The sequence below is a fragment of the Geospiza fortis genome, unplaced genomic scaffold (genome assembly GCF_000277835.1).
Source record: "Geospiza fortis unplaced genomic scaffold, GeoFor_1.0 scaffold100, whole genome shotgun sequence".
In the NCBI taxonomy this organism is placed as follows: domain Eukaryota; kingdom Metazoa; phylum Chordata; class Aves; order Passeriformes; family Thraupidae; genus Geospiza; species Geospiza fortis.
The window spans coordinates 3,331,768-3,351,924 of record NW_005054350.1 but is presented as its reverse complement, the minus strand read 5'-3'; the positions used below and the strand labels follow the sequence as shown (position 1 = coordinate 3,351,924).

At 40.5% G+C, this 20,157-nt stretch overlaps 1 protein-coding gene across 2 annotated transcripts in view; it reads left to right on the top strand.

Annotated features, from left to right (window-relative positions):
• LDLRAD4 (low density lipoprotein receptor class A domain containing 4) overlaps nt 1–20,157 on the top strand; it is a 230,642-nt gene that overhangs the window by 43,155 nt on the left and 167,330 nt on the right. For both annotated transcript variants that reach the window (XM_031058874.1, XM_031058873.1), the window contains exon 2: nt 14,357–14,814. In XM_031058874.1, coding sequence (XP_030914734.1) covers nt 14,775–14,814 — 40 coding nt within the window. In that variant the 5' untranslated portion in view covers nt 14,357–14,774. The remainder of the gene's footprint in view (nt 1–14,356; nt 14,815–20,157) is intronic.

Below are 20,157 nucleotides of genomic sequence, written 5' to 3'. Positions count from 1 at the left end.
TATTTGTTAACAAAGTGAAGCATGATTTGAAAAACTCTTCGTGTGGTTGATTTGTTTGAAATAGTTTGTTTGCAGATTTAGGCCAAGATCTGTCTGTTGGGCATCCTACAGGAATACACCAGCATCAGACATCAGGAAAATTCTGCCAAAAGCATTGCAGTGATGCTTCTGATGTGCTGTAGTCATCATGTGAAGGCTTCACTAAGTGCTTTGCGCTGAGCTACAGCTTGTGCTCCACATCCAGGTGGATGTTGCTATCTTTGGGGAGGGCTCCAGAAACATGAGGTCCCCACTGATGATAGCCCCATGGATCCTTCCCAGTGGAGCTGGGTGGAGTTGGGTGAGCCAGCTCTGGGTCTCTCCTGTGTTTCCCACCTGGGCACTGAAGCAGGAAGGGCTCCTGAGTGTGGCTGAGCTGCACCGGCCTCGGGAAAGCTGGCATGGAGCTGACTCCAGGGAAAGGGGTGTTTAGCCCTCAGGGGCTGAGCCAAGTCCATTTGTGGGTTTTTGTACTGTTACCGCTGTGTTGGGGCATCCACCTGTGCAGAGAGTTTGTCAGAGAACAGGAAAGGCTCTCAGGAATTGTTGTGGGGCTGGTGAACGCTGCTGGTGTTGGTCTGGCCTCCGCTGCCTCTGTGTTCCTCCATGTCTGTCTTCAAACCCCTCAGATGGCTGGCTCCAGATCAGGTTCAGCTTTACTTATGGGATAAAGATTGATGTAAGCTCTACAGTATTTAAGTAGCCAGAGTGCTCTATGAAACACTGGAATTTGTGTAAAAACTGAAACATTCCCTTGTTTGTCAGCTGCCACTTGCGGTATTGTTTTCTTCATCTCCAGTCGCACTTCTGGTAACCAAGCACTCTAGTGAGGGAAATAGCAGGGAAATAGCAGGACAGTCAGGGTCTGGTGCCTCATGACTTCAGAGAAGATCCTTTCAGCAGTTTTAGAAATAATGGGCTCTTAAAGCAGTATGGAAAATGAACAAGCAGCAGTTCTGTGAAAGAGGCTTTGGGAGCCACCACTGCCTTTATCATTCGCTGAAAAAGTTGTCTTGGGGTGAGGAAAATTTTTTAAAATAAAACCCCCAAACTTGAGTGTAATGAGCTGATATAGGCTATATAGTAGTAATGATAAACTTTATAAAGCAAGTGTCTCTTATTAATGTGCTGCAAAGCACTCTAGAGATTCTCAGTGCTCAAAATAAGCTATAAAAGATAATAGAAGAACTTAAAAAGTTTTTGCACAGTGAATGATTTCATGACAATTGCTTTGTTTGTTTTAATGATGTGAGCAAAGGGCATTTGCCCAGCATCTTCAGCGTTCCCAAGGGGAACAGGTGCAGCAGTTACATTTTATGGTTTCACTGTCATTATAGAGGTGCTTTTCTGTGCAGCTGTATTATAATGTACTGCATAGATTGCATGTGAGATTTGAAATGAAAAAATTCAGTAAGGAAACAAAACTGGAAGTTTACTTCTGCTCTGATTCAGCTGGTTGCAGAAATAAATATATTTACTTACATTTGCATAATACATTTGAAAAGTAATTTAGGGCTGTGACTTTTTAGTGACATCTGTAATAATAGTGTAGTTCTCTGTGGACAGCATGACTATTATAAGCAGTGATGTTTTATTGATGAGCTCACCCAAGGAGTCAAGAACCAGTTGGAAAGAGAGACAGATTTACCCTCCTCCATCTCAGATGATCTTTTTGCTTTCCCAAAACCAAGTATAAGCAAATAATTTTTGACAGTGCTATGACTGACAGCCACCTTGGGCTGTTCCCACCCAGCCTTATCATCCATGGGCATGCTTTCCTAAGAAGCAGGTGTAACAGTGAAGTAGGGAATTTTTCATCCGCCTAACTGGAATAACAGAGAGAAGTCTGGATTTTATAAGTTAGATTTGAAGTATTGCTAATAGATTTCAATTTGAATGCGGTGTGTTTAGTTCCTGATATTTTTGTAGGTGTCCTTTGCCTCTATTTCATTCACTGTCATGACAAAATTGCTTTGTTAATTGCAGCAAAAGCACCTGGAGGAGGATTGGCTCATATTCTTGTGAGGTGATTTTTTCTTTTACTGTAAATTAGTCTTCTCTTTAAGCAGTAAAATGTCTGCAGTGATGGCATGGAGTGCTCTAAAAGAGCATTTACTGCAGGCATGGTTTGCATCCAGGGCTTTGTACAAAGACATTTCCACACAAGTGTATACACAAATACACCAACAGTTTTCAGAGACATTTTGCGTAGCACTTAAAATGACAAGAGATTGTTGCAAGTTGCTGACATATAAAAAGGCTGCAAGAAAGCGCCTCTGAATTGGGAGAATGTATTTTCATTCATTAAGAGGGAGAAGATAACATTTTTCCTGAAGTCAATACTTGTCAGACTGTTCATTTGCAGTGGTTTTTTTCTTTTTTAATTTAGCAGATTTGTCTGGGTTTTTGAAGGAAGGATTAAAATAAAAGGAGGAAACTAGATCCCTTTCTCACTTGTAGGGGTGGAGGTTTATCCCAGCTGTGACTGCTGCTAAGTTCCCTATAAAATGCTGATGTGTTGCCCAACTTCTGTCATTTGTTTCAATTAAAATTTGGCATTGTCAGTTCAGACTTTTAAGTGCACTTTGGTGGTTTATATTATGCAGCTGAGTATGGAAGGCAAAGCATATGTGTGCAAAAAAGGTATTGAGTTGGAAACCGGAATTGAACTACATTCAGTTTTTGCCAATGCTGCTTTTAAGTTTGTGCTATTTTAATGGTTTCTTGAAGTGATTGTGTTACTAAAAAAGTACCCCTCTGAACTGGAGTTTTTGATGTTTGCTTCTGGCTACAATGTAAATTTGGTTTGGTTATTTGTTAAAAATCCACACAGCTCTCTCTGCAAATGCATATTTGATTTTTTTCTCCTTGTGAGTTCTGTATGATTTTCATAAAAAAGCCCAGAGCCTTTTCTGCACTCTAAAATAAATGTGGAGCTTCAGTCATGTCATGAAGTCTCAACAGATAAAAAATAGGGTTTACATTGACATATTTTTATGTATAAGATGATGCAAACAGTAGCAAAACCTTTGACTTTTAAAATTGTGAAGATATATGTGACTAAAAATGGCCCATTACCAATCCATAATGTGCACTGAATTAACATAGCGGGGTTGGCTGGTTTGGTTTTAGTTCTGTCATCATGGCAGGGAACAGATATTACACATCGTTTTGGTTGCTTTTTCATGCATCTTGTTTAAGAACAAAGAACACCAATAAACACCAGACAAGGAGGTTTAAGCTAGAAGAGATAAGAAGAGGCAGAAAAATGTCTAGATAAATCAGGATCAGTCTTGCTAGCTTATGCATGTACTGGGTAGCAACCGACTCCTTCCAAAAAATGGGACTCAGAAAAGTAATCCTTCCATTTGCCATAGGAAAACAGACGTGATGCAGCTCCTCTGGGGTGGTCCTCTCAGTCATAGCAGCCCTTGATATTTTCCTGCTGTCCCAGAAGACGGGAGGGCAGGCAGTGGTCCCCAGGGCATGGGGTGTGTCCCTGTCAGCTGGTGGTGGGGCGATGCAGTCAAGTCTGTGCATCACTGCTGAACGGAAGATTCCTGTTTACCTGTGGGTTCTGGCATGGCCATCCTGCTTCAGAAAGGTTTTTTGACACCTTCATGTTCCCTTAGCTCAGGGGCGCAGAGAAATACTGCATAGCCTTACAGAAAGCGAGTGCCATTTGCAGGATCTGCTTGCAGCCCCTCGGATTTTGCATTTAAAAAGAATGTGAGGCACAGATATTTAGTTTGATGGTAATTAATTTTGAACAGTGTACTGAAGTATCTGGCACATTTAGAAGTGTTTTAAAATCAAGGTTTCAATTTGTTTCTGAGAAATTTTGTAGTTAACCCAGTTTCTGCTCTTGATGCATGAGTGACTGGGTACCATATGATGAACTGTGTTATATAAGATGCTCAAATTGTTGATCCAAAATTCTAGCTATTTAACTCTTCTGGGATCTTAGTGTTTCTTGTTTTATTTTTGTCCTGTTTTCTCTTTTCAGTATTTGAAGTGTTGATACGAAGCCCTTTTCTGCCAGCGCTGTTAGCAGAAAGAACTTATGTATACCCATCTGCCTGTTCCTTGGGCATGGCAATGGGTTGCACTATCAGGAGCTTTTAAATGTATGGTAGATTATTACAGGAGGGATTTTCCTGCTTTCCCCTCTGTTTCCTCTAAATTGGTTTGTTTCTTACAGCAGGATATAGTGCAATAAGAATAATCAGCATCATTGATTCCAGCTGCTTCCTCAACAGAAAAACTACATTTTATTTGGATGAGCTTTGCTGTCTCCTAAATATTTTGAGAGGAAAACAAGCTTCTCCCTTTCTGTGAATCTTTCCCGCCCAGATGTTCAGTTCTTTATTGTATTTTATTAATAAGTCCAATGCTTTCTTAGCTGTAGGGCTGCAATGCAGCAAGCAGATCCTCCTGTTAAAACAAATTTCATTATATTGGAAGCTTAATTATCAAAGGCACAAAGTCAGACTCTCATTAAATTTTCCACTTGTTTTAAAGGGGGGGGTGGTGGGGTTGAAAGGCAAAAAGTATTCTTTTTTTATGGTAAGACTGATGATATGTTAACAGCTGGGAAATACAAAGCTGCAGCTTCATGACTTAACAAGGAAGATAATGATTGTTCATCTGCAGAGATCATTATTTTCTTCTAATACAAGATTGCAGTGTTTCTGTTTGGGGCTGTGAAGCTTTAATTACAGTTTGCAGTTATTTATAAATTATGACTGTGCAGGCCCTTCTTATAGGAATCTGTCTTTATTGCAGAGGGTTGTGGTGCTGGGGGAGAGGACTGACAGGTAGGTGTGAAATACTGCACACGTAATCTCATGGACATTTGAGAGTAAAAGTTGTGGGTCTGTACTTTAAAGGCTGTTGTAAAACACAAAACAAAGCTAAGGGATGGTATGCCTGGAGATTATGAGAAGAGAACAGCTGAATGGGATGTTTGCCTGAAAAAAACAAATCAGCCCAATTTTCCTTCATAAGAATACCAATTGTTGAGTTGTTTGGTCAACCTCCCCTCGCTGTTACTGAGGGAGGTGCTGTCAGTGTTGTGTCAGTAACACACTTCTGCACTTCCATGCAGTCACAGGCCTCAGTTGCATCCAGACACTGTATGTGAGCATAGCAAGAATGATTTTAAAATACAGCAAGGGCATGTTAAAATATATATATTATTTAAAAAACATTGACAGAAAATAGATGAGGCACTAGATGATACAAACACAAACATGGTGCTCTTAATGAGTTGTTTGGTTTTGCCATTTAGGATTAGGAATGCTTCATGAATTAAAGTTGAAGTGAGTGAGTTGGGATTCTCTTTTATTTGCGCTAAGCAAGAACTTCTCGGGAATTTCACAGATTTAGCAGGTAACAGCATTGCTTCCCATGTCTTTATGCAGTTTGTTTATGTAAAAAGCTGTCCTTCAAGCACAGGGAGAAAATAACCTCTTTTCCTTTTGTATCTTGAGTAGTGAGGAATTGGAGAAAATGAACTGTGGTTTTCTGGGACATGAGATTTAGCTGATCACCTTAGGATACTGCTTTCCTGATGTGCTTTTCATGTGAATTTTTGTGAGTTTTTGGAGTAGGTTTCCAGTATATTTTTTGAAGAAGGCCAGACTTGAAGCAGAGTATGTATGTTGGTATTACCTGGAAATAAAGAATCATCAACTCTACCTTAGTTAAAACTCATTCTTTGGCATGATTTTACAGTGCTAATTGAGTTGGTTTGGATTTTGGCAGAATGATATACTCTCTTGAGAACAAAATCAAATTAATCAAAGCTCTGCTTTAGCATTTTCTGTCTGTTTTACCAGTAACACTTCTGTTCCCTAAGCTTTTTATAGCTCCTTAATCCACAGGTAGAAGTTATATGTACTTTAGTGACTTTATCTGAAGCCCAGAGAGATCAGATAACATGCCCAGAAATATGAAGTCCAATGTACCAAGTCCAAGAAAAATACAAGAAATGCTAACCCGTTATTTTGTTCCTTTTCTCATTTATGTGTTGAAAGCTGGAGTAAAATTGTGTTGTTAGTTGTGGCTAGACTTGCTGAGGCAATTACTTATGCCCCATTGACTGTAGGGCTCAAAAGCACACGCCTTTAAAATGCTGAAAGAGCACTTTCTTCAGTGTTATCTGGATTATTGAGTAATAAGGCAAAGCTAATTTTCCTTAGTCTGGCATGGACAAGACCACTGTGGACACAGGAGAAAGTTTTGCTTGGATATGGCTTCTGATACATATTAATCTTCCTGTTATCTAGTGTCATTCAGAGGATAACATCCAAGTGGATGCTCTGGAAAGCAGAGCAGCAGGAGACCATGTTGAAGCAATGGTTTGGATCCATTTGAATTGTTCCATTAAGTTCAGAGCTTACCCATAATGATGGAGATGCAATTTAAACATACCAGTTTGGTTAGATACTGGTCAAAATGGAGACCTGGTCTTAATGGAGGCAAATAACAGGAATTTTAAACTCTTATTACTTCATATAGATGGTTGTAGTTCAGTGTGCAAAAGCTGGTAGAGTGTGCATCAGCAAACCTCATGGATTTTCAGTCATCTAAAATCTAGTGCCATTCTATAGGAGAAGTTTTAGGTATTTGTTATAACAAGGGTCCCTTTGGATACTGTTAAACATATTTTTAAGATTTCTATGGTACTGGAAGTAAAGTGGGTCTGTGTAGCCAGAAATAGTTGCACGCCTTCTTGAGGCTGGGAGAGGCATACACATGAGCCTGCACTGCACAGACTGCCTGGGTCTCTTGTGCTGCTCCAAGCAGTGCTGGGAACACCCTGTAGCTGATGTGCTCAGTGCTGTCAACATTTTCTTCAAATTGGGTTTTTCTTGTCTGCATAACGTTCCATTTGCATTTCTTCACGCAGCATGCAGATGATGTTGGCTCCTGAGACACTGTCAATAAACCAAATGAAGTTTTGTGGTATGGCTTGATTCACAGGAAGATAGAGCTAGTTTTGTGTAGTAATGTGCATAAAATACTAGTGGACTTTCCTCTTACTCCCCTTGCCCTCCTGAACAGCTGCTGATCACAGCAGATGGGCGTTAATTGCACTGACTGATTCAGCATTCCAGAAAGTTTGGCCATTCTTATCAGTGTTTCTTCAAATAATATGGTGTCAGTTAATGCTAATACAATTGTATAACTCATGCTTGACTCCTTAGCAGAAGAGGATTTTTTTTGGTCATGGCCCAGGTGCACAGGACACTATGTCCTTCTTCAGGCTGGCTGAGCACACTCAGTCCCCAGAGTTGTGCATAGCAAACCCCAGTGCTGTGCAGGTAGTAGCTTTGTACTCCAAGACAGTGGTTTCATTCTCCAGCAGCTTCCTCACCCCAGAGGGTCTCTTCAGCATCAGTTCTTTTTTCATTCCAGTTAGAACAGTCCTCTTCTGCATTTTGCATTTGTTGAAATGAGCGCAGTGTTGTGCTTTTTCAGTTGTACCCTGTGTTTTGATAGAAATTGGAATAATTTGGGGTAACTCTTATTAACCAACCCTTGAATTTTTAGATTCCCATATATTTTTACTTCCATGGTCCCTCATACTGTGGGAGGACTCTGCCATTCTGTGTCCCTAAGATGCTTGAGATTTTCACATGAGAGATACTGTCTTCTACATTTTCTTTCCAGAACAATGTGCAGATATTTCTGCCTTCAGAAACAAAGCGCAGCTTGGCTAGATCCACACAAGTCTGATTTTTTTGAGCCAAGTAGGTGTGTGTGTCTGTGTCTTCCTTGTGTGTAATAGGCGTTTTGGCTGCTCTAATCAATGCAGTGGGAGAAGCTGCTATCATCTGTGCACCTTTTTTTGGTGGATGTGATGCCCTTGACCAGAAAATGCTGTCAGTGGAGAGGGGAAGCCTGACATTGGATCTTTTGGGGATGATGGGCATGTATGACATAATTGTAATTTGCTCCAGAAAAGAAGCATTGCCCATTTGGTTTTATTATGCAACAGAAATGCATGGAGATGGCAAATAACCATGTGCTCCTGTTACACCTAAAAGCCTAAATAAAGAGCTTGAGGAGCTTGTGTTGGCTGATAAAAAACCAGAAACTTGGCAAATGGAGAGCTTGTAAACAACATACAGTGAGTGTGTCTGTGTGGTGGGTTCTCAGGATGATGTGAAAGGGAGCCAGAAGAAAGATTTTGTTGAAGCAGCCATGGGTTTCTGTGGGAGTGGAGAAGGAGACAAATGTGTCTCATCGTATGCTCAGCTCTGCATTGATGATGGTCTGACAGCAGAGCAGCAGTGGCTGTGTTGTATTCTCCTGAGGTGTCCCCTCCTTGCTCACATATCCATTGTGGCATGCCAGGGTTAAATGAGTCACTTCCCTGTCCTACTGCTCCTTGTCAGGATGGTCAGGTTCTGCAGCTGTGACCAACAACCACAGTTTTTCCAGTGGTGTGCAGCATTGCTAAATGCCTTTTGGATTGTAGCTGGATGTTGGATACTCAAAGTCTTGAGATATGCAGGATTCCCATGGTTTCTGTCTACTGCTCATTTCCCAAACAAGTCACAGAAACACCAGTCAAAAATTTGTCATCTCTTTCTCAATCTGTTCAATTACTGTTCAGTGTAATTTTTGCTTTTACCAGCCTTCTGCAAATTCAAATAGTGACCCTTTCTTAGAAAAATACTGAGACTGGATTCTGCTCTTACTACCTTTTTGTTATTTTGGCAAATAAAATTCAGAGGTCAAGTTTTTCTTTGACTGGTCAGGTTCACAGAGCAGCATGATTAATAATTTCTCGTGACAGATTTGGATAATTATAGTTTTATTAAGTTGCAAAAATAAAAAATGCAATCTTCTTACTTGCACCGCATAACACAGCTTGTACAATTTCTCCTAATAATTATCTCATCCAAATCCAGTAGTTTGCCATGGAGATCTTAGTAAAGTTTTCCACTGACTGCATTCTGTCAGCACAGCTATGATAAAATGTATGGCTTCTTAGTTTGTTTGCCGAGATAGAAAATAGAGGATTCAATTATTTCACTTAACAAGATGAATGGAAGGGATTGTGACATGTTTGTTTGCATTATGGGTTATTTATAGGATTTCTTCCTATGTGAAAGGGCTTCCCAAGGAAGTGGTCACAGCAGCAAGGCTGCCTGAGTTCAAGAGCTGCTTGGACAGTGCTCTTGGACACGTGGTGTGACTCTTGGGGATGGTGCTGTGCAGGGCCTGGAGTTGGACTTGATAATTCTTATTCCAACTTGGCATATTCTGTGATTCTGGGAAATAATACTTTCTACATGGTTACCAGAGGCTATTTACTTCAGCATGAAGTTACCAGACAGACCAATTTTTGCCATTGCTTCAGTTTGTTTCTTCACTCCAGAAAGAAATAAACAGGAGGAAGGAGAGCAGAAGTGTCTGTACTGAAACAGTTATCTTTTTGTTTTTTAACTGGATCTTGTCTGCAATGTTTTTTGTAGCATGTGCTGGTGTTTGGGATATATTTTGCTTTATAGGACATTTTCTTAACAGGCTAGGAAAAACACTGCTGGCGTTTGGCCATAAGCCCTCTTCTCAAGACCTGTTTCCTGCTTCAGCTAATAAAAAAAGACCACCTTGCTTTGCTTGTTCTCCATTTCCTCCAATTTAGGGAGTGCTGTAACCAAAAAGATGTAAGAAGAAGCTTGGACACAATTCCTTGACAAGCTTAAGAGTATCTGATAATATCTGTAGGAATATAAATGTGTATAACATAACATATGAACTCATTTTGTATGTCACTGAAATGCACCAAAAAAGTAAAATACAGCAGCTGTTTAAAAAGTCCCAGCTGACTTATGCAAATATTGAAGATTGAAAGTAAAAACAAATTATATGTGTGCATGTGTGTGTGAGGGAGAGAAAGATGTGCTTAGATAAACATATTTTGAACATCTGGATTTCTGCTTGAGTTGTGTATGGTCTCCTGTGAAAGTTGCCTTGAGTTTTTTAAGTGGTCTTTGAGTTATGGAGCACAGTATTTCCCAAGAATCAGGATTTACTTAGCACTGGTGCTAAGCTCTCTCCCCTTTCACACTCCTTCACCTGAGAGCAAGAAATCCAAGCATGAGTCCTCCCTGGATTAATTTAATTTAAAGCACAGCTCACAAGTTTTCCAGTAACTTTATTAAAAGTGTGAATGCGTGGGCTCCCTGTACAGATATCCCTGTTAGGAAATGTGTTGTACACCTTAGTGAAATGCTGTCCTTTAGCATCCCAAAGGATGCCAAGGGCTATCACAAGAAGTGTTTCCTATGGATGTAGGTCTTCTGGCAACACACTGAGGGAGTTCTTCAAGCCTGTGTGGGAACCAAAGCATGAGCCAGAGAAGCAGACTTTATATAGTGAAAGGAAATGGAAAAAACCCCTCTCCAGACAAAAAAAAACAATTTGCAGCATTTACATGTCAGCCAGTGCTTTTGAGTTTTTCAAGATGTTACAGAAATATCAGTCTTGGAAAAAGCAATATTTCACTTCTTCTTTCAGAACAAGTTCCTCCAGTCTTGTCCTGGCTGATGGTTACATAATACTTCATAAAATGTAGATATTAATGCAGAATTTAATTATACTCTTTGCTTATTTTTCTCCCTCAGATTCTTTTTTTTACCGTTACCCTTTTGCATCTTTGAAAGTTTAGAAAAGGGAAATAACATGTTTGCTAGCTAAATATACCATGAGAATGTGTAAGACACAAAAGATGTTAAATAGTCAAAATTCTTTCTGTTTGCAATTCATGTGAGGTTTAGATGGTGGTGTCTTTCTCAGGACCAAATCTGAGAAAAGTGGAGAGGATGAAAACAAGTGGATTTGATTTTTCTTCTAGATATTCCATTGTGTAAGTGCATAGTAGCCCAAAATCCTTACAGCACAGCTACATATTTATACAGCACAATGGTTTGCTCTGGTTTGCTCCTGAGACTCATAAAACACTGCGGAGTAGATGAATGAAAGCAGAAGTGGAAGCAGAGTTCTTGTTGCTGTTGGAAAGAAGGCAACAGATGGAGCAAAGAGAAAATCTCTGTTGTTTCTAGTCCACATTTTCTCTTGCCAGCTAATCAGTCCCCACTGGGGTCTCTGCAGGCTGCAAAAAAGTTACATCAAAGATCACACCTTATTACAGTTCTATCAGTATTGTTTATTCTCTCTTTTTAGATAGGTATTTTCACTCTTTGGGCCCTTAAGCAGGTTGGTTCAGCATTTCTGCACCACTCTGGTAGAAAAGGATAAACACATGGCTTCACTGGAGTTGGCTGAGCCATGCTGAAATGTGTCAGCAGAGGTCCCGACCCTTTCCATGCATGCAAACATGCCAGTGTGTTGGGAAACAAACAAAAACCTCCTCCTTTTAAACATAAGCTCAGCTTTAGTGGAAAATTTCTGGATAATGTGAAGTACAATAGAAAGGTTGTAGCTCTACATGCTGTTTTAAGTGAAATTTTCAGTTTTCCTTATTTGCTGTGGTATTATTTGGGCTGCTTTGTCGTCTTCACCTGGATGCATTCGTAATCGAGAAACTTGAAATTGTGCAAATGTGACTGATGAAAGTCTGCCTAATGAAAAAGATCACCAAACAGGCCATGTAGCTGTAAGGGAGAAGCACTTTATAAGTACTGAACTTGGTTTTGAATTGTGACAAGGCCCAGCAAGGGCTGAGCACTTCACAGGCTTGCCCCAACATCCTGCTCCAGTTCCTTCCATCCTGCAGCCACCTCTGAGTTTGTTACCTGGCACAGGAGAAGAGCACTTTTGCACTGAATAGAAAACACTCACTTAGGGCAATCAAGAGATACCAGCATACCTTGAGTCCTTAAGGAAGGACTTAAACCTGATGCAGTGCACTATCCTTTGAATATTAAGCTCTGAATAAACTCTTGAAATATTTCAGTTTCTTGTAATGTTGTTAAAATGACATCTTTCCATGTAATAAACAGTGGTTACTGAGAGTGTTGTAGCATTTCTTCAGCACTACTGGGTTCTTAACTAATTTAGCCAAACTATTGAAGATGTGGAGAATAATTATTCTTCTAATAAAATAATAATTTCAGTAAAGTGAAAATACTTTTTTCTTTTAAGAATTAGAAGTTTATTATATCTAATATATAGAAATCAAAAAGGAGAATTTCCCTGGATGCTAATGTGTTACTGCACATCTCTTGAGCATCTGTAAGATGTGAAATGAAAATGTTGAAAATAGAAGCATCAAAATTTTGGATTTATAAACCAAAATCAAAAGTTAGAAGACTGTAAATGTAAATATGGACCTCTTCTTATAAATATAGAGGAAACTTAGGCCTCTAGAGAGAAAGCTTGGGGAATGAGTACAGCATCCACCTACAGTTATTATAGAATAATTAGCACAATGTTAAGACCCAAAAGAACTATATGCTGCTGTGTATATATATTATATTTGCTCAGTTATATATATTTTAGAATAAAATAGCCTCATATGAAATTGTTATTAGTTGCATTGAGCACTTCAAAGGGTTGAAAAAGTATCTCAAGAACCTATATAATATTCAGGAATAATGGCTTTTTAAACACTATTCTAAAATTTTTTTATGCAGTCTTTTCTGATAAAAGATACTACACATAATTTTTTTTCTTTCTCCCTTAATTTCCACTTGCTTCTCTGTTTGGTTGAGATGTTTGGGTAAGAAATGGGGAAAACATTTAAAATCTGTTCTGTAACCTTATTTGATCTGAATGCAAATGACTAGATTTGAATACAAGTAACTAATCAGTCATTCCTGTGCTGCGTGTTGAGGCAAAAAACATGTGTTCTTCAGTAATAGTGGCATTACAAAACTGGGGGGAAAAGCGATACCATTGAGATTCATCTTTGCTAGCAGCTGGCTTTCATTCAGTGTGTTGCAAGGAAAATGACATTCATCAGGTGTCAGGCTCGCTTGGTTTCAGTGGCACACTTGAGGAGAGATCCTTTCTGTCCCTCACCCAAGGTGGGTCTCTGGTGAAACCCTCGAGGCCTGGCTGACTGTACCCCAAGGAGCATGAGCGTCTTCTCTGCGGTTTTGGACTCTCTGGGCTATTCAGAGTCCAAAACAGACTTGTTCTGAGGCATATAAACTCATCTCCAGATGCTGCAGGTCAGGGTGAAGGGTGGCGTGGGGCTGGGGAGCAAGCAGTGCGTTATTGCCACCTGCTCCCTGAGCTGGCTCTTGCAATGCTCTGCAAAGCAGAGGCTGCTGGGACTGCCATACTCTGACAGGGGCTGCTCCAGCAGGTAGACCTTGGGTCCAGTCCTGTACTGCAAGCCCTGGCTGGGCTCATCATCTAAAATCCATTGGTAGGTCATAAGATCATCACAGATATATTTTCAACCTGCCTGTGCCACTGAGCTGGGAGTAGTGAGCTGAGCATCATTGCACGAGGAACAGGATGGCTGGAGAGTGATGGGTTCTCCTCCATCCTTTTCCAAAGAAAAGTCCTCTTTTCTTTCTTCCTTGTTTTCCAAAATAATTTTCTCCTTAAACATGTGCCTGTCTGCTGTTCACTTTCACCCCATTAATTTTATCCTAGTTTTTAAAAGCTGGGCCTGGAACAAGCTGTAGTTTTCAGTGAGCTATAAGTATCCATGCTATATAGAAGTAGCAGTATCAAGTAAAATGTAACCACCTTTCTGCCTGAGTAGCCTGTGGGTGTTTTTAACCAACCTCATTGAATGTCTGAAGGCATCTGAATTGTATCATCTGTGTTACAATTGAGATTTTTTAAAAGATAATCTACAGCAAGTCATACAAAGTTTGGTAATCGACAGGAAGAAATGCAGAGGCTTTTAACCACAGAAGACTGTAAGAATGGCATATATAGTGTTGGCACCCAGCTCTCTCTTTTCCTGCTCCAGAAAAGGAGGGAAGCAGCTATATGAAATGCTAATAGTTTCACTGTGGTTTTGAATAGACTAGACTTGAGAGCCTTGAGTATTTTTCCTTTTCTCTTTTAACTGCAATTTTGTTATTGTATTGCTGCCCCCATCTCTGCTAAATATGGCTTTTGAAATGTAAATCATATCATGTTCTCAGAGATGCATATGACACCCTCAGCACTGTTCCTCTTTGCACTTCAAAGAGCTGTGTGGTCACACTTTGCATCTCAGCAAAATCACAAGATTTGCCTTCTGAAGATCTCCTTTAATGTGTACAATCAATCCCTGATAATGTATTTTGGGTTTTTGTTCCCTGGAGTCTGTTAATTTTAGTGTTGCTACAGGTCATCAGGAAACATAATCTCTTCTTTTTTAATTTCTCAGTGAGCGTGCCTGAGGGGAGAGGAACACAAGAGAGGAGAGACAATTGAACATCACCATTGGCCAAGACCTGAAAAAATGGTGCTGGATGAACACAGGATTAGAACTTAATTGTAAAAGGGAAGGGAAGTCTTGACAGGAGATTTGCTTCATTTTCACATTCATCATGGCACAAATCCTCTGGCTGGCTGGTTGATGGAACTCTCCAACACTTCTCCTTAGTTTTAGTGCAGATCCCTTCTGCTTACACATTGCAAGACCTGGGAACAGGTGGGAACTGGATGGTGCCAGATACAGGAATGGAAAGAGAAATGGACTCTGATGAGCTACGATGGAAGTGACTTGACAGCAACAAGCTCAGCAGTTGTCTCCAGTAAGGACAGGTTGAGACGGGAATCTAAAGCTTCTCTGGAAGAGCAGTATGCAGGAAGCTGGTTTTCAGGCCACAAATGCTTTCACAGGTAAGGATTTCTGTTCTATTGTATTTGCTGGGTGCCCTGTGGCAGGAAGGAATGATGAATCTGGCTCCATGTTCTCAGAAGGCTAATTTATTATTTTATGATACTACATTATATTAAAGAATACTAAACTAAACTATACTAAAGAATACAGAAAGGATACTTACAGAAGGCTAAAAAGATAATAATGAAAACTTGTGACTCTTTCCAGAGTCCGAACACAGCTTGGCCCTGACTGGCCATTGAGTCAAAACACACCAGAAATCCAATGAAACAATCACCTGTAGTAAACAATGTCCAAACACATTCCAAAGCAGCAAAACACAGGAGAAGCAAATCAGATAATTATTGTTTTCCTTTTTCTCTGAGGCTTCTCAGCTTCCCAGGAGAAAAATCCTGGGCAAAGAGATTTTTCCAGAAAATAGGAATGCAACACTGTTCTAGTTCCACTCATATTCTCAGGATGATTTACTGGAGTTTAGAAAATGAATAGGTTGTGACTGTCATTAGCATCTTGTAGTACTTTCAGCTTAAATAGTAATTTTAAACAATTCACTTGAAGACCAGTTCAACACTTGTATTAGCAGTGAGGAACACAGTTATTTATTCATGTTTCTGCTTTCAGAAATGGATGGCCATGAGCCTTGGGGAAAGTTTATCTCAGCTTTCCTCGTTAAAGTACTCATTAACAGCTTAACCATGAGTGGTCTCTTGGGTCAGTATAAAATGTAGTCTGTAAAGTTGCTCTTGTGCTCAGCACAAGAGTTTGGTGAGGCTGTAGGATGGACATGGTTCATATCAGGAGGCTTCTCAGCAACATGTCAGTATTGAGCCTTATCTTGTCTGCTGGAGCACATCTCTGGGCAGACCTTGCCAGGCACCCTCTCTGTACTCCCACCTCTGCCCCACTGGCCTGCTGCAGTGCCTGAGCTGGCTAAACTGGGGGGTTTAAATGGGAATTGTTTTACCTCAGTCCAGTGTATTTCTCTGTAGATGGATTAAAAATAATGTAATGAGAAAGAGGACGCCACGGTGGTGTGACTTTCTGGGGAAAGCTCCCTCTAGTGTAAAGTCTGCTGGAGTTCACGTAGTGCTTTCCCCGTATGGGATAGTTTCTGATTAGAGACGCAGGAGGAGGAAAAGAGGATGAGCAGATCCTGCTGCTTTGTTTCCATGTCTGCCAGCCAGCTGAGATGCAGCAAAAAATGCATAGAAAATCAACTGGATATTGCTCTTGTTTTGGTAGGTCTAGATAAGGGATTAGTACCACAATGTACACTAGTAATATGTGAGACATTTATTTTTCTAATATAAAATATTTTCCTTTAGAAGGAGTTTTAGCTGCAGTGGGTGTGATTCTGTGTCCAGCTGTCTGCATCAGCACAGTGGTTTGGAGTGGTGGTGCAGCTCTGAACTGTCTGTGTTGCCTTGCTTTGATTTACAGCCTGGTTTCTGTGCATGCCAGTGAGACGTGTCCTGAAGGAGAGGAAACAGGAACTCTCCTCCACATGTGCTCCAGTGCTGATGGGAGAGGTGAAGTCTGGGACAACCACAGGGCTCTCCTTCCTCTGTCTAGACAGCAGCACACTCCTAAAGCTCCCCACTGCTGTTCTTGTCCTTGCTGCTCGCTTCCAGTTCTCAGCTCTTCCCTAGGAGTTTTTGTCACTCTTTTGCTTTCCACCAAAATTCCCAACTGTGAGGATATCTGCTCTCTTCCTTAACCTGGCTCTCTCCTTTGCTGGAAACCCTATTACTTCTAACACCCTTCCTTTACTATATTATTTTCTGTCCAGTTTTACACTCTTCTGCCACTGTGTCTGCTGCCCCTTAGCTCCCAGAAGTTGGCACTGTGACCAGGGTGCTTGGGGAGGGGTGTGTTGGAAAGCTGAGGTTTCATGATTGCTGCTGGATGGGAAACACCTGGCCAGCAGAACTGCATAAAATTCAGAGAGATGCAACTGGGTTCCCCGGAAGCCCAGGACAACAGTCAGACAGTGGTGCAACCCAGCAGATTCAGATTCAGACCTGTTCTGGAGACTTAACGGCATGAAGATTGCTTGGTCTGCTGTAAGAAATTCTTATATTCCTTTGGAATTGCCCTTAGGTAAAGATGTTAATAAACATATTCAAATCTTGGCAGCTGCACTAAACAATTATTAAATATTAAGGTGCACCAAACATTCAGGAGACTTGTTAAAGAAACAGGTTGAATAATATTTCCTTTGTATGAGGAGAAAACTTCCAACTTGTATCAAATTGATATCTATATTTACTTTTTGGAGATCTTTCTTGCTCCTTATGAGATTTATGTGATGTTCTCAGCCATAATAAACAATGGGTAGGTACATATTTCTCAGAGAGATCCACTGGACTGTGCTATGCTAATTTAAGAGTTGCAGTAAGAATGTAATGGCAGGTGCATATGGTCGCTCCTCTGATCCTTGCTGTCGTGCTCCTTTTGTTTTGTTGGAGTGCCAGTTTAGCTGTAGGAGAGAACAATATCTGCTAGCAGCAGAGGGGGCATGGCCACATGAGAAGGGAGCTAATTTGTACAAAAAAGCTTTGATATCTGAAGCCTGTGTGGTGTCAACACTGAATCTAGACATGCTAAGTGATTGCAGCTATTGCAACAACCAGAGGAATAATTTCAATTTATAGCTGACCAGAGTGCTGGCAAAAGAAGCCTGGGAGGACAGTGCCTCTGTGCAGCCATGGTCAGAGTATTTCCTAAAACTCCTTTCCACTTTGCTATTTGTTGTTACCTGTGGAAAGGTTTGCAGTTATGGCTAGGAGATACTTTGATCCTGTCTGTACGCTCATTTTACTGGCACTGATGCCAAAGACTCCCTTTTTTGCAGATGGCTCTTGTCCCAAAAGATGGGCTCACACAGTCATTTTATCATGTATTACCAAAGAATAGCAGAGATTTAGAATATTTCCAATTTACATACTACATACTGAATTCAGTAGATCATGTGAGGATAACAGGTTCAGGATTACAGAATGTAGAAAGAGCAGTGGAAGGGGAGTGCTCCTAGGCTTGATTAGGAAAGAGATGGCTGAGCCTCTGATGGTAAAATGCAATTTGAGTAGTAGCAATCAGGAAAGAGTCAGCCTGTAATTTTTCAGAAGGTGAGAAGAGAATTTGAGAATAAAAGCAGTAGTATGCAAGAAAGTATATTGCATTCAGCTCATAGAACTGATAGGTAATGTTTCCTGGGATACAAATCTGAGAAATTCTGGCAATTTTTAAAGGAAATAACTTTTTCTTTCCCAGTCAAAATAAAGAGTAAAAAAAGCCCAGATGAAAGGCATTCCAGTAAAAAGGGACAAGAAGAGACAAAATTATATGATCTGATAATCTGACTCATACCTAAGGTGGAAACTCAATATGTTACTGAAGATGAGTGTAAAAGAAGATGAGAAAAATGCAAGGGTCAAATCAGGTAGGCCAGTTCACAGAACAAGGTACAACTAATAAAGGGTGTGATAACAAAGAAACATACTACATTCTCAGTATTATAAGAGGAAGACCGAGTTTCTGGGCTACTAGTTGACAGGGAATTACAAAATGTCAGTTAAAAAAGTCATAATCTGATGGTGCAGAGAGGATTGAGTAGTTCATGTAAGTTTTTGTATCGTTCTTTGCCTAAAAGACTGATCTGGAATCAAGTGGCAGGAAAAGAACTGTGACCTTGAGAAAGGTAAGAATTCCAACTAGAGCAGGAAAAGAACAGATTATAAATTAATGAGATGGGATAATGGGTGTTTTAGAACAAGATGGAGTTTATTAAATTATCTCTTCAACATTGGGTGAAATAGCTGAAGCAATCTCTGAACAATTAGTGGCTACACTGGAGAACATTTGGAGGACAGATTAGGTTCAAAAACTCTATGAAAGAGCAAACACTGCACCTGTGCATAAACTCTTCTGGGTCCTTCCATGTACCCATTGGAGTAGCTAGTTTATCTTATATTCTTGGGGAAAAAAGTTTGAATCAAATAGTAAACTGATTTTTTTAATAATTAGCCTGTAGATAATAATATGATAAATGAATTTGCATGGATTTTTTTTCCCCAGAAGGTACCTTGTCAGTGGAGCCTAATTTTCTTGTAAGCAGAGAAATAATATATTTTGATTTTTGGAAGTCTTTTCAGCTTCTCATAAACAAGGTGGCACAATGGGCTACAAGGTGGGTACACAGTTGGCTGGAAAGCTCTTCTCAGAATAATTACTAGTGATTCACAGTCAAACCAGAAGGATCTGTCAAGTGGGATTCTGCCCTAGATTGCCAGAAAATATTCAATATTTTAATTAATGATTTAGATGATGGAATCTGCATGCAAAATTTCCAGATGACACCAACCAGGGGGAGGATGTAAACCCTCTGAGCACAGGACTAGAATTCAAAATTAATGTGATATATTGGAGAACTGATCTGAAATAAATATGATGCAGTTCATCAAGGACAAGTTCTAAATTGTGGTTCAACAGGAATAATCAGCTGTGCAAATCAAAATGTAGAATAACTGGTGAGACACCAGGTCTGCTGAAAACAGACAGGCAGTTGCAAGAGTTCAGAAAATGGCTATGAATCAACAATTCTGTGCCATGAATATTGTGCTAGAATATATGGACAGGAGTCTGCCTGCAAAATGATTTTTCCACTCTACTTGGCATTTGTGTGGCTGATGTACTATTTCTGCTCCGAGCAGTGCTCTGTGGGCCTGTTGGAAGCATCCAGAGAAGAGCAGAATGAATGGCCAGAGGTCTAGACAACATAACCCCTGGGAACTGCAAAAAGGGTCTTTTTCAGACCAGAGCAGTAACTCTCAAACTTTCTGAGGATTTTTTCCCTTGGTTCCCAGAAGTAGTGCAGATTTGTGTCAGGGCATGTCTGATGCACTGAGGGGCATGCCAAGATGTGGCTGTGACTCAGCGCTGCTTTGGGGTGATGGTCAGAAGGACCTTCTCGCTTGCACACAAAGTTCTGCACCTTCTGCACTGGCCATTCCCAGTGCCATGCCAGTGCTGGGATAACAGCAGTGGCAATTCTGGACAGCCAAGGTCTGTTTTTAAAATCAGCCACTTCCTTCACTAGTGTGTGTTTTGAGTGCTCATTTAGGAGAACACTGTGATTCTGAAGTCTGCCCTCCATCACTGGGGAGTGTGTGGCACAGAGACATCCAGGATGATCAAAGGATAATGGGAGCACTGTGGGAGGGATTAGGAATCAGTGTATGAAGCCTCCTGACCTTGCAAGGTCAGTCTAGGTTCTTCAGGATTTTATTAACTCCATCTCAGCACAGGCTCTGTCAGACCTGGGCTGACTCAGAGGCATTCCT